The 12,875-nt window shown below is 39.5% G+C and overlaps 1 protein-coding gene across 1 annotated transcript in view; it reads right to left on the reverse strand.

Annotated features, from left to right (window-relative positions):
• Positions 1-5,190: 5,190 nt before the first annotated feature.
• Positions 5,191-12,875, reverse strand: part of ASAH1 (N-acylsphingosine amidohydrolase 1) — a 40,219-nt gene continuing 32,534 nt past the window's right edge. The window contains exons 9-14 of the mRNA XM_019526266.1: positions 10,794-10,848; positions 10,360-10,441; positions 9,016-9,147; positions 7,807-7,930; positions 7,090-7,146; positions 5,191-6,283 (exon numbers count right to left, since the gene is read on the reverse strand). Of these exons, the coding sequence (XP_019381811.1) occupies positions 6,194-6,283; positions 7,090-7,146; positions 7,807-7,930; positions 9,016-9,147; positions 10,360-10,441; positions 10,794-10,848 (540 nt within the window). The 3' untranslated portion in view covers positions 5,191-6,193. The remainder of the gene's footprint in view (positions 6,284-7,089; positions 7,147-7,806; positions 7,931-9,015; positions 9,148-10,359; positions 10,442-10,793; positions 10,849-12,875) is intronic.

Genomic DNA, 12,875 nt, shown 5'->3' on the forward strand with positions numbered 1-12,875 from the left:
TGGTTGCCTTTTATGACCACGTGACTAAATCCTTGGATGATGGTGTCACTGTGGACATGGTCTCTCACCCCATCCTCATCAATAAATTAAGCAACTGTGGCATTGATGCCTACATAGTTGGATGGGTAAAAAATTGGCTGATGGGGCGCACCATATGCCACCAGCACGGCACAGTACGGGCTGTTACTGTGCCATCATTTAATACTTCCAAAAGAAAGTACTAAATAGTGACATAGTAACAATGGTGCAGTAGGGGCATGCGCAGACGTGCCCACTATCCATGTTGGCAGCTTTGTGAAAAACAGACCATTGTAGGAAAGAGTAACAATAACCACAGTATGAAACTCTCTCAAGCATAGCTAAAAAGTGTCCTAAAGGCTAAGAAATTATATCATGGATGACTAACCAGAACAGAATTCCAGGACCCAGAGTACTTTGTAATCCAGTAATATATTTGCTAGATGAACATAGCTTTCCAGGAACAGTAATCCTGTCTTTTTGGCAATAACTTAATAGTTGAAGAGACACGGATTTCCACTTTCTAGCAATAAGTACTCTTCCTCCTGAGAGAGATGGAAAGAATAAAGAGAATCACAGGGCTGTAATGGACCTTGAGGTCATCCAACACAACCCCTTTCAAGGATGTGGTACTGCTATTCCCAAATCTTTACTCAATGCTTAACCAGTGTGCTCTTGAAATTCCTCTAGTGAAGGGGATTCTACAATTTCCCCAAGCAGTTTATTCCACTGCCTCATAGTTGTAACAGTAAGGAAGGCTTTTCTTGAGATGTTATTTAAATCTATTTTACTGCAATTTATAGCCATTGTTTTATATCCTACTCTTTTCCTCTGCATCATCCTCAGCATATCTGGTGGTCCATTGTAACTTGGATCCTTTTCAGTAATATTGATACTTGCCATTTCTCTCTCGTTCTGTATTTGTGTACTTGGTTATTCTTCCCTAGAGGTTTGCTTGCACTGAACTTTATTGGGACTGTCTCTAGTTCAGCTCTCCAGTCTACCAAGATCCTTTTAAAAGCCACTCCTAACTTCCAAAGTATTTGGAATCCTTCTCAGTTTTGTCACCTGCAACACTTGATCTCAAGGTTTCCTATAAAGCCATCAAAATAATAAATATGATAAACAACAGTGGATCCAGGAAAGACTCTTATGGAACTCCACTTGAAAATTCCTTTCTGACACGGGTCCACTTATAATTATTCTTTGCCTCTGGTTGAGCCAGTTACCAATCTACTTTATAATTACCTGGCCCGCATTTCTCCAGTTTACCTATAATTTAATGTAGGACTTTATCAAAAGTCTTACTGAAGTCCAAATATACTATATCCACTGAATTCCCTTCATTCACTCAACTGAAGATTTTGCTAAAGAAAGAAGTCGAGTTTGTTTGGCATTTGTACTTAATAATTCCTTGGGTCCTCCTTTCCCCTTTTTAAAGTGGGGTACTAGGTAAGACCTTTTGCAGTCCTCTGAAACGTAACCCATTTCCCACATACAAGTAAATATTTTGTCAAGAGATCCAGTATCTTTTCAGCCAGCTGGTTCCTTCAGCAGCCTGGGATGAATTTATAATTTTCTCCTGTGCTCACAAATAAATACATGGTTCCCATTTTTATTAAACAGAAGCAGGTAAGACAAGAAAAGGATGAATAATTTCCAGGTAGCAACTCACTCAAGGGAAAACATTCTTTAAGTTGTCCATTGGGATTAAACAAAGATGGAGCTAGACTGTTCTCAGTGGTGGCAGATGACAGACCAAGGAACAACTTGCACTAAGGGAAGTTTAAGTTAGATATTAGGAATAATTTTCTCACTAGAAGGGTGGTAAAACACTTGGTACAGGTTACCCAGTGAGGTGGTCAAGCTCCATCCTTGGAGGTTTTCAAAACCGGGCTAGACAAAGCTCTGGTTGGGAAGATCTAGTTGGGGATGGTCCTGCTTTGAGCAGGGAATTGAACTAGATGCGACCTCCTGAGGTCCCTTCCAACCCTAATTTTCTATGATTCTGTGATCTGGCTTGAAAAACAAAATGCTGATCTGAACTTCATGCCTATGAGCATTTGGCCATGAAGCTGTAGTTCTGGTATGTCATTTGGACAAGGGTAGAAGGAATCTCTCTCTTTTTTTTTTCTTCCTCCTCCCTTAGTCTCCCTTCAGTATTATCTGAAGGTGCTCTTATTTTCAAGCCAACAATCTATTCAGAATAAATCCACGTAGAAATACAATTGCCCTCTTCCTTCTTCAGCATCTGCTACTGCCTCCATGCCTAATTTTACTTAAGCAGAGGGAAGGGACTCTGCTGGCTAAAAGTCCAGAAGGAAGAATTCTTTTCATAGAATAATATTTCTTTAAAACAACATAATTCCAATGTATCTTGAAAGAATTCTCTTAGTAAAAGGTCCTTCCTGAATTTACACATGAAAGTTAACACACAAAGTAATACACCATTCAATTAATTGTTGCAGAGAAGCTTTATAGAAAATGTGACAGCAAGCATAGTTTCTCTATAATTTTTTCAGTTTTATTTTCTTAGGTTGGAAATATCGCAAAGTCCATGAGTATGCAGGTTCCAGCAGGTTTCAGTTATTTGAAGTTACATAAACAAAAAATGCAATTCAGTCAGAATCAGAGACATCATGCAACAAGACTGAGTTATTTTGCACAAGGAATGATCCACGTGTTTGCTACTTAAAGGAAAACAAAAGTGCCATTGAAATTTTAGACCACATTCCAAGAAGCACTGTTTTATTTTATGCTACATAACCTTAAGCAATGAAATTCTTATATAATCATCCTGGATTAGGATGTGGGTTTAGTAGCTTACACTTTAGCTCTTTATGAGAAGTGGTGCAACATTTGTCTACCTTCGAATCTTTTGCCCATTATTAATTACTACATTCATATATACAAAGGTGTTATGAAATACAGACATATTTGGAAATAAGAACTTTGGTCTCTAGTATGCTCTTGATATGCTTATATCTTAGTAAAAAATATTACTCAAATCCATCATTTTGGTGGGGGGGTGGAAATCAGATTAAAAGTTGGGTATGGGGTAATGTTGAACTATATGAATTTGCAGGTAAGAATGTTTCTAGTTATTTGCTTGTTATTTTTATAATTAGGCACACACAGAGGCACTTAATTCAGCTGACTTGAACAAAAAGGAATAAAAGTAGTACAATGCCACTCTTACCATGTATTCAAGCAGGGCATTTCACTATTTGGAGAAGAGACCAAGAGCTAGGAGTCTTGGATCCTATTCCATTACTCTGAGATTTACTGAAGATCCCATCTCCCCTGAAAAAACCTAGATTTCACTTTGCCCGCCTGTATGCCAGTTTCCATTTACTTTTTTAGATGATTAAGGTTTTAATTACTCAAGATTCTCAGGCAAAAAAAAATACATTTTTTTTGGTACATTAGCAAAACGGAGTGTAACTCATGGAATAAGGGTGTGGACAGAAGTAACTGAAACATTTCAAACACTTCTGGAACATTTCAAAAGACCAGCTGTATAAACATGCCCTTTGAAATGTTTCAAAAGCAGCACCTCTTGAAATGGAAGTACTATTTTGAAGCATTTCACTTGCATGGATTCCCTGTGCATATCACATCATCTGTTTTCCACAGACCCCACTATTTCCAGGGCTTCCCACTGCCAGCCATTCCAGCTCTCCTCTTCACTCCACTGAGAAGAGCGGGGTTCAGCAGATTTGGAACTGAAGTGTTAGAATCTCAGAGGTAGTAGAGAGCCCCATCCACCCACTTTCCCCATGAGTCCTCTGCTTATCTCCATTCCAGCACTCTCCAATCTCTCATCCCCATCAAAAGAGGGGTGGAGCAGAGCTGCATGTTGCTGCAACCTCTTCTAGCACCTCCTGGATGGAAGTCACAGATCTGTATCTTTTTGAAATGCTTCCAAGCTCACTTCACTTGGAAATGTTTCAAAAGTTCTCTCTCCACACCCTCAGTCTACCATTAACAGATAGCCCACTTAAAAAAAAAGAAAAGACAAACTTACTGTCACTCTTCCTTAAGGCATTATTATTTTAAAAACTAATAAAAATTCCACATTAATTTAAAATCAGTGGTATGACAAGGTGGAAACTAAATTTGTCCCCACAGTATATTAGCATTAAAGATATTTCCAGCATTAACCAGCTTAATCAAATTTGTACTCAGCTGTGTATATTTTTTTAAAAGGACAAGACCTTCCCTGCAGACTTTCCAGCTTGCTAGTTGGAACAAAAGTATTTTTTTTGTTTAATTTCTAACTATTGCAGAGAATCCTGAGCTTGTTGCTTTGGATGGTCATTATTCTCAATTTCTCTGAAAAAAAAATCTTAATTACATCGGTATCAAGAATTGCTGACTTCATAAGTGATTTAAAAGTTTGATACTAAAGCAGTTAAAAATTAGTTTTCATGTTACCATGTGTTATTTTAAATGCCTTAAAACAGATATTTTTAGTAAAAGCTTCAAAAGGCAATAAAGCATCAAAGGCAGCAGATGATTTAGGTATGCTTTCCTATGAGAATGGTAGACTAAAATAATTATGAATTTTATACCAATTTCAGAGAGGCATTATAAATACCATCATAAAGATAGGCAAGAGATTTTACAGTGTAAATTAAAAACACAGAAGTTGTTAGTTTAAAATCAAAGAGAATACACTTGGTCCTTCATGTTAAGTGTACAAAGCTGGAGATGGAAAGCTAAATCTTAGAGGTGTAATCACTGGCAAACAAACAAAAGAAAAATCCAGAGGCGAGAAATGGCTATTATCATACTCAGAAGAATCCTAGAAAGCAGGCAACCAGCTTAATGAAAATGGATGCTAGGGCACCTTATTTAAGAATCCCAGCTTTCCCTTTATAGGTTGAATTTTGTCCCAAACTTTGCCTTCCTTCTTTCTTGCGTTAATGATTTTTTTTTTCATTAAAAAAAAATCCACTTACAGCAGAAACAGTACTAACCTTCCTTCCACTCCACAAAAACACTACTAATTCTGTCCAACTTCACACACAGTTCAGCCTGATACTTACTGGGCACGTCTACACATGCTTTCATGCACAGTGGTTTTTGTACATTTAGTTTAGTACCTCTTATCACAGGTACTAAACTAAATGCACAGGAACTGGCGCTACTGCCTAGTAGTGCTGGTGCATGCATTTTAGGTGATGCTAATGTGCAGCAGACTAATTCTACTGCATATTACCAAGGTTTTTGCCTGCCACGCTATTGCATAGTAGAATCAGTCTACTGCACGTGTGACATCTTGTGTAGATGTGCCCACTAATGGTCATTTTATCTGCCAGGAACATAAATAAAAGTACTGCTATGTGCTGTTAACAAAGGGTCCACTTTCACGTGTACTGTGATACAGTACAAAGTTTTGCAGAAGTTGATATTTTATGCACAAATGAGTAGCATACAATCATCTTAAGACAGAAAAGAGATAGTTTTCAAAGACAATTTCCAGATAATGACTTAATGTGATTCATATCTATTAATGCTATGAAAATGCATTAAACCCTGACTTTTTTCTTAAAATGCAAAAAACATGGAAAACAATCTCCAAAATGCTAACAGCTGCTTCTGACTTGGATCTACACCAAGCTGCTTCCTAACTGTAAAATTAGCTACTTTATAGATAAGCCATTTTATACCAAGACATTTTAAAAATGCCTTTAACACTGGACTCATAAAATTAATTTTAAGACCTATGTATGTACCCATTTCATAATAAAAACATTTACAAATTAATTTAATCAAAAAATTTCTAGTACTAAGAGGGTACTGTTCCTATTCCATTTTTTTTAATTAAAAAAAATTCTTGGTCTAAAATTAAAAGAGTCAAATTTTGAAGTACCAGAAGATTAGTAGAGACCCAGAGGCAACTATTGTATTTAATCTGCAGAAAAAGAAAGTTGAAATGGAAACAAAAGCAGGTTAGTATAGGCTGGTTGTCTGAACCATCAGTTAAGCAGTGGACAAGACCCATCCTGCATTGGATCTCAATCCTTAAGACTCCATGGCCATTTCTATATAGTTATCAAGCTTCTGAAAATGTCGCAGGTTGGGAAGCCTCTCCAGAAACAGTCAGATCACTTTTCTTGGCAAGCCTCCAGTTCAACAGGCAGAGCTCAACTCCTAGGCTAGGACAGGATCACCAGGGACAACAGGGTTCCGGACACTCCCGCAGATAAGTTTCTGTATGGCCACCATCAACTGCCATCAGCGTTGTGCACACTGTCAACTAGCAAAAAGAAAGCAAGCTAATTGTGAGTCACAATTCAGTTGTTTCAGATAGTAGGCAAGGAACTGAGGAAGAGATCTTGCTGATTACTTTACATTTTATCTTCTAATATTAGAAGATAAACAGCGGAGTTTGTTACTGGATTGGTTTTAATATAACAGACTACTTACTACATGCATGTGGCAAGGATAAGAGCAAGAATAAGTGAGTACAAATGCCTTGAATAATGTATTGATTTTATTAAATAAAACACAGTCTTACACTTAAATTAGTTAACCAAGTTTAATCCTAAATCGCATGAGGAAATTTTACAAATATGTTTTTAATTAAAGGACTTTTGGCACACTGCTCCTTAAAAAAAACCCCACACACACAAAACGAAACCAACAAACTCTAATAGTAGGACCAAGGGAATTAAGTAGTTATTCATCAAATGGACACTAGTTTGCAGGGGCTTCCAACTTTACTATCATTAGTAAAGGGGAGATATTTAAGAGGGATGATGATAAGGATTAAATTTGCTGCAACATCCTTATGCTATCGAGGCCCCTTTGCATTCTCAGATATTTTGGTATATCTAGACTTGATGGTTATTTTCTTTGTTTTCACACCTAATGGATAAGACTTTTTAAAATAAAGATATTGGTTTCAAGCTTTTACTAGATATATGAAGAGATCATGAAAGAACAAAATACAGCATTAGCATAACCTGGTCTGTGACTGAATTTGGTCAGGATTGGAGAGTGGGGACCACTTTTAAAAAAAATATAAAGCAACATTGCAAGACGTGCAAAATAATGCAATACCTTATTGAGGACAGGCTTTGTGGACAGAACATCATAAATGGTTGCTAGGGAGAGATTCTGAAAGAGGAAAGTAGATTTATTGTAAGTTGTCATGGTATAGCTATGTACAAGTTATGCAGCAAGCAAATGCTGAGAATAGCCCTTTCTTATCTTTGACTACTTAATTAACAAGATTAAAGCAGCAACACAGAATATGTAATCCCCAATACATCCTCAGGATAGAAGGTGTTTGGATGAAAGACTGGCAGGTTACATTTTGCCAGGGAGTGGGACACTTCAGTTTCATAGTGTTTGGTGCTTAGTAAGACAGGTGCTATTTTACTGGCGATTATGAAATTCCTAGATACAGTTTAGGAAATATTTGATCCTTTGAAGATGGGGATGATAAAATATCTACCCACTTATACTGCATAAGCAACTATACTTGCATTTACAAGGCAAAGCAGTGACAGTCTCTGGCTAGAACAAGGAAGAACCCTACCACTGAGCCTAAAACACTGAGAGCCAGAGAGCAACAAAGCTCCAGGCTGCCAAAGGGACTTTCTGTTATACAAACATGTTGACAAACTGCATCACAAAGCCTTACTTGTCTGTTGCTGTAGCTGTACCAAGACACGTGCCTTGAATGGATCTGGCTACTTCAGACCATCACCATAAAGGTAGCTTAAGATCAGTTAATTTCAGCACCGTATAAATAAAAGTACTTAAAAATGTTACCTCTTGCTTTATCTGGTTCAGGCACTTCTTTGCAGGATCTCTACGATTATCCAGGAAAAATGGAGGCTTCCATCGATCGTAGTTTGTTTCTACCAAGAACCATGTACCTTGCTTGATGTCCAAGCTCAAAAAGAGATATAATTTTTTTTCATTTCCTTCCAAGAGTTTTAAAGCAAGGGTGTCAAAACATACAGCCTGAAGGGAACTTCTAGCCCACAGAGCCACTATCTGGCATGCTGGGCTACTGCAAGTTGGACACATGGACACACACTGCAGAATTCAGGGCCCTTGGGCCCCAATGAACATGGCAGTTGGCAGCAGGAGTGCAAGCAAGGTCCGATATAGCCCTGGTTTCTCTCTGGTTGCTTTGCCCACTACCACAGAGCCATACTGCAGCTAATGCTGCCAAATACCTGATGCTGAAGCTTAAGTTGCTGCTGCAGTGCAGGGTATGTGGCACCAGCTACAACTCCAGCCTAGGGTATATAGCAGGAGCTGGTGCTGTGCTGCATGCCCCATGCCAGAGTAACAGCTGCCTCTGCTGCTACCATAAGCCCCAGACTGGAGCTATAGCTGTTGCTGCTGTATGCTTCAAACTGGATTCAGCCTCCAAGGAGCCTTGTGGTCTGGATTTGGTCTAGGACACAAATTTGGTCTCTCTTCACAAATTTGACTCCCTTGCTCTATAGTATGAAGGCTTTATTTTAATAATACTAGGAGCATGTTCCTTCATATAAGGACACCCTTATATTTAAGATACACCCAAACTTCCTATTAAGGAAAAGATCCTCCACAAATTAAGAGATTTACAATGATACAAATTTTTGGGGAGTGGTATAATAGTTGCATACAACGTATCCACTTCAAATTTAAGACACGGGCAATTTTTAGAAAATATATCTTTTAAAATGTCTTATTAAGAGGAATAAGGTAATCAAAGAATTTGAAGTTTACAAGTAGATAAGCAGCCAGATTAATACACAAAGCTTTAAAACCTTTGCTAATTAAATATTTTTAGACTGAACTAAAAAAAAAAAATCAAATCAAATCAATTATACTTGAATACAGTAAGTACTGCAACTAAAAATATTTAGGACATCCATTGTGTACTAGAATCAGCTTTTTGGGGGGGGGGGCACATAAGAGGATCCATCTTGTTCTTAAGAGCTAGGGGAAAGAATCTTTTGAGACTTTGTCAAGTGTACTTACTCCCATATGTCCAAAGTAGCTGCTCTGGAACGAGTGATCACACAGCCTTGCCCAGGTTTGTTTCCTCCCAGAATGAAGTAGGCTGGAGCCAGTAACCTCGTTTTAGCCAGTTTCTCCTTTGCTTCTTCATAACTATACCACCAATAAAAAAGGGCTGAATTAGCTTATCCAAGTTCTCTATCGACGTAGATACTCAAGGAAGTAGTGTTCATAGTATCACACATAGGCAGTCTTACTGGATCAGGTGAAATTTAATGGAATTGTATGACCAAAACAAAGAACAAAACACCCCTAAAAAAAAACAGGCCATGCATGTTAAAGGAATATATCTCAGTAAAAGTTTGCCAGAGGCAAGCAGTTCATGTTTAAAATTTGATCATTAAGAATCATCTGCTGTCTGCTAGACATTTTTAGCTATTGCCAAGATAGAGAAAGAAAGTTTTATGACCCACGGTAATATAGTTGCAGCCTCTCTAGTGTTTTATTGTAGCAAAGCATTATTTCCACTGCCATCCCAACATTGTGTGGTATTTTTTCTTTTACTGTTACTTGAAGTATTTTAGTAGGATAAACTGGTACGTTTAGAAGTCGTTAATTTAGTCTCCATTGAAGAATGGCTCTGCTAAAATGAAACACATACCAAACTCGAAGGAAGTGATATAGTTTGCTACACACTGTTAGGAACCTACTTAATTAGCAGTTTTGTGGATTTTGCAGAAATCGCAAGATCTGGGATTGTCTGCAAAATCAACAACAAAAAAATGAATAAAAAAATAAAATGATGGCTCCCCAGTGGGAGCTAGCAGTCCTTGGTGCTGGCTGGCAGGATGGCATGAAGGGCAGCAGGCAAGAGGCTGCTGCCCCAATCCCTCCTCCCCCTGCTGGGGCCTCTGCCAATCAGTGCCGAGGGGTGGGGCCACACAAAGGGCAGCCAATCAAAATGGTGGCTGCCCCCTTGTCCCTCCTCTTCCCACCCCGGGGCCAATCAGCAAAAAGGAGCAGGGCCACACGAAGGGGACCCAGCCATCAAGATGGCGGCCACCCCCTTGTCCCTCCTCCCTGAGGGTCTCTCCGCCAAACAGTGGTGAGGGGTGGGGCTGCCGCAAAATGCCTGTGAAATTAGCTCCGAGTGCCATAAAAAGCCCTCTGTTTCTCCACGATTTATGTAGGTCCCTACATATTGTTTGGCATGTGGAGGAATGTCGAAATAAGCAGATTTAGTGTTCACATTTCTCCGAGGAGTCTTTTACAAGTGTTAACTAGATGAGGATTTTGAATGTTAATAGCTGCAGCACTACCATAAGTCATATGAAAACAGGCAAAATATCACGAAAAAATTGTTACCTTGTACTATTTTCTAGAACAGCCCTAGTGAGGAAGCCCATCCACACACCATCTCTCCTACCAAGAATCCATTCAAGGACTCCTGCAAAAAATAAAATAATTAGTTACAACAAAGGTGCAAGGATTTTTGTGATATCTTTTACTGGACCAGCTGCATGGTTGGGACACACTTAGACAAGGTTTTTAACAGCTTATCTTCATAACCACACACAGTCTTCAGTTTCTCAGTGGTCAGACCATCGTACTTTTTAATTTTTAGTTATTTATTTATTTTTACACACTGGACATAATCCAGAGCCTGAGCTTCCCTGTATTTCCTTTCTTTTATGGCTGTCATCTACCAACTTTTTACGCACATATATTTTTCATAAATTAACAGCTGCCCCTAAAGTTTGAACAGGTTGCATATTCTAGAAACAGGTCTAGTTACTCACCAAGGTAGCCCCCATCAATACTGAAACGCTCATTCATTGTAAGAGTGAAAGCTCCCTGAGAAATATAAAGAAAAGTTAACCCTCATGATAAAATAAAGAGAAAGCCAAGCATCACATCAGTAAAAAGTTACATTAACAGTGAATTTTCTAGGGAACATGCACCCAATCCTGTGAACTTGTTAATCTTACATACTTTCCAGTGAACACACCTTAAGTCAGATTCTTCCTATTGGGCACCTAATCAAATTCACAGATTTCATAGACATTAGGGCTGTAAGGGACCTCGGAAGGTTGAGTCCAGCCCCCCGCCCAAAGGGCAGGAAGTCAGCTGGGGTCATAGGATCCCAGCAAGATAAGCATCCAATTTGCTCTTGAAGGTGTTTAATGTAGGTGCTTGAACCACCTCCGATGGCAGGCTGTTCCAGACCTTGGGGGCTCAGACAGTAAAGAAATTCTTCCTTATGTCCAGCCTGAAATGCTCTCGCAGTAGTTTATGACCATTTGACCTCGTCATCCCTTAGGTGATTAGATGCCTAAGCACAATTCTATTCCACCCTGTTGAAGCACCTGAAAAATCCATGAATGCATCTGCCTCTGTAACATAAGGTCATCTTACTCACAAGATTGAGTCATAACAAGCTGCAAGGAAGAGGGGGAACCCATCCACCTTTTGCATTAACTGTTTTCTTAGGGATTTGAGAAGGTGAAATTGTCTGGCCCCTTAGAACTTCTTACTTTGCTGTGGGCCTGATCTTGCAATCTTACTTAGAGAACCCCATTAATTAATACTTGGGTAAGCCAGAAGAACAAATGGACGATCTATCATGGGGTTTGTAGCTTACTGAAGCAGCCTGGCAAAACTGTGCTACTATAATAAGTCAATGTAGGGCATTTTTTCTTCACACCAATAGATGAACATCAAAAAGTATTCAGGTTTAGTACAGTACCAACCACCTTTTTAGGAGTACATTCATTGCCCAGTCTGGCACTAGACCTCATAAATATTCCAGGTCTGAAGCCTAGTTTACTTGAACTGATTTAGGTTAACTCTCAATGGGTGCATCTACACATGTGCTTTACTGAGGAGTTGAATAATTAGCTCTGCAGTAAAGTGCCACCATCTACATGTAAGCTGGTATTATGGTTCAGTAAACTAATTAACTCTGCTATAAAATAGTAATGTCGGGGACAGTACTATCTTACAGCAGAGTCATTAAGTGTGATTAAGCACACGTGTAGACAGTGACAGCTGGGCGCAAATTGTGCCTGGTCAGCCCAGCTAGTTGGGGACCAGACCCCCAGCTCCTGCCAGCCTCTCTGCCACCTGATGTCACCACCAGGAACCCAAGGCTGACCCTCCCCCCACTCTCCCCCACCTCCTGTCAGCCTGGGGCTGCTACGCGTCTGGGACTGCAGCAATGTGAGCCAGGGCAAGTGTAGATGCTGTGCCCAGGAACAGTTGACTCCAGCTCGAACTGCTCCAGAATTTATTGTTGCACATTAACAGCACACGTAGATGCACCCACTATGTCAGGGGCAGGCAATTATTTTGGGCAGAGGGCCACTTACTGAGTTTTGGAAAGCCATCGAGGGCTGCATGACAGGCAGCCAGGGGCAGATAAATATTAATTTTCTAAATGGCCTGGAGGGCTGCATCCGGCCCCCAGGCCACGTTTTGCCCACCCCTGCACTATGTGCATTCACTGTAGTATTAAAATTACACCTTTAGCCTCCTCCCTACTCCTTCCATCCCACCCCTTCCTGCATGCTCAGATTCTCCAGCAGCTCTGTAATGGAATTTACAAGTGAAGCTTCCATTCTTTCTAAACTGTAGACTTGTGGATTTATGTCTTAAGCAAAAAGGAAGTTTGAGAAGGTGCAGGAACTTAGATTGGACTTGCTTCTGTATTTCCAATGTGCTGTGGTAAATGTAGGGCAAGGTGGTGGTGACGGAAGTCAGCAGTTTGAGAATCTTGGTACCATATTCACTCATACAGAAGACAACCCTGATTATAAGATGACCCCCCAATAATTAGATTCTATATATGGAAAATTTATAAGTGTTACAATTTTTCAGGTACA

The sequence above is a fragment of the Gavialis gangeticus genome, unplaced genomic scaffold (assembly GCF_001723915.1).
Source record: "Gavialis gangeticus isolate Ggan-Ray unplaced genomic scaffold, GavGan_comp1, whole genome shotgun sequence".
NCBI lineage: Eukaryota > Metazoa > Chordata > Crocodylia > Gavialidae > Gavialis > Gavialis gangeticus.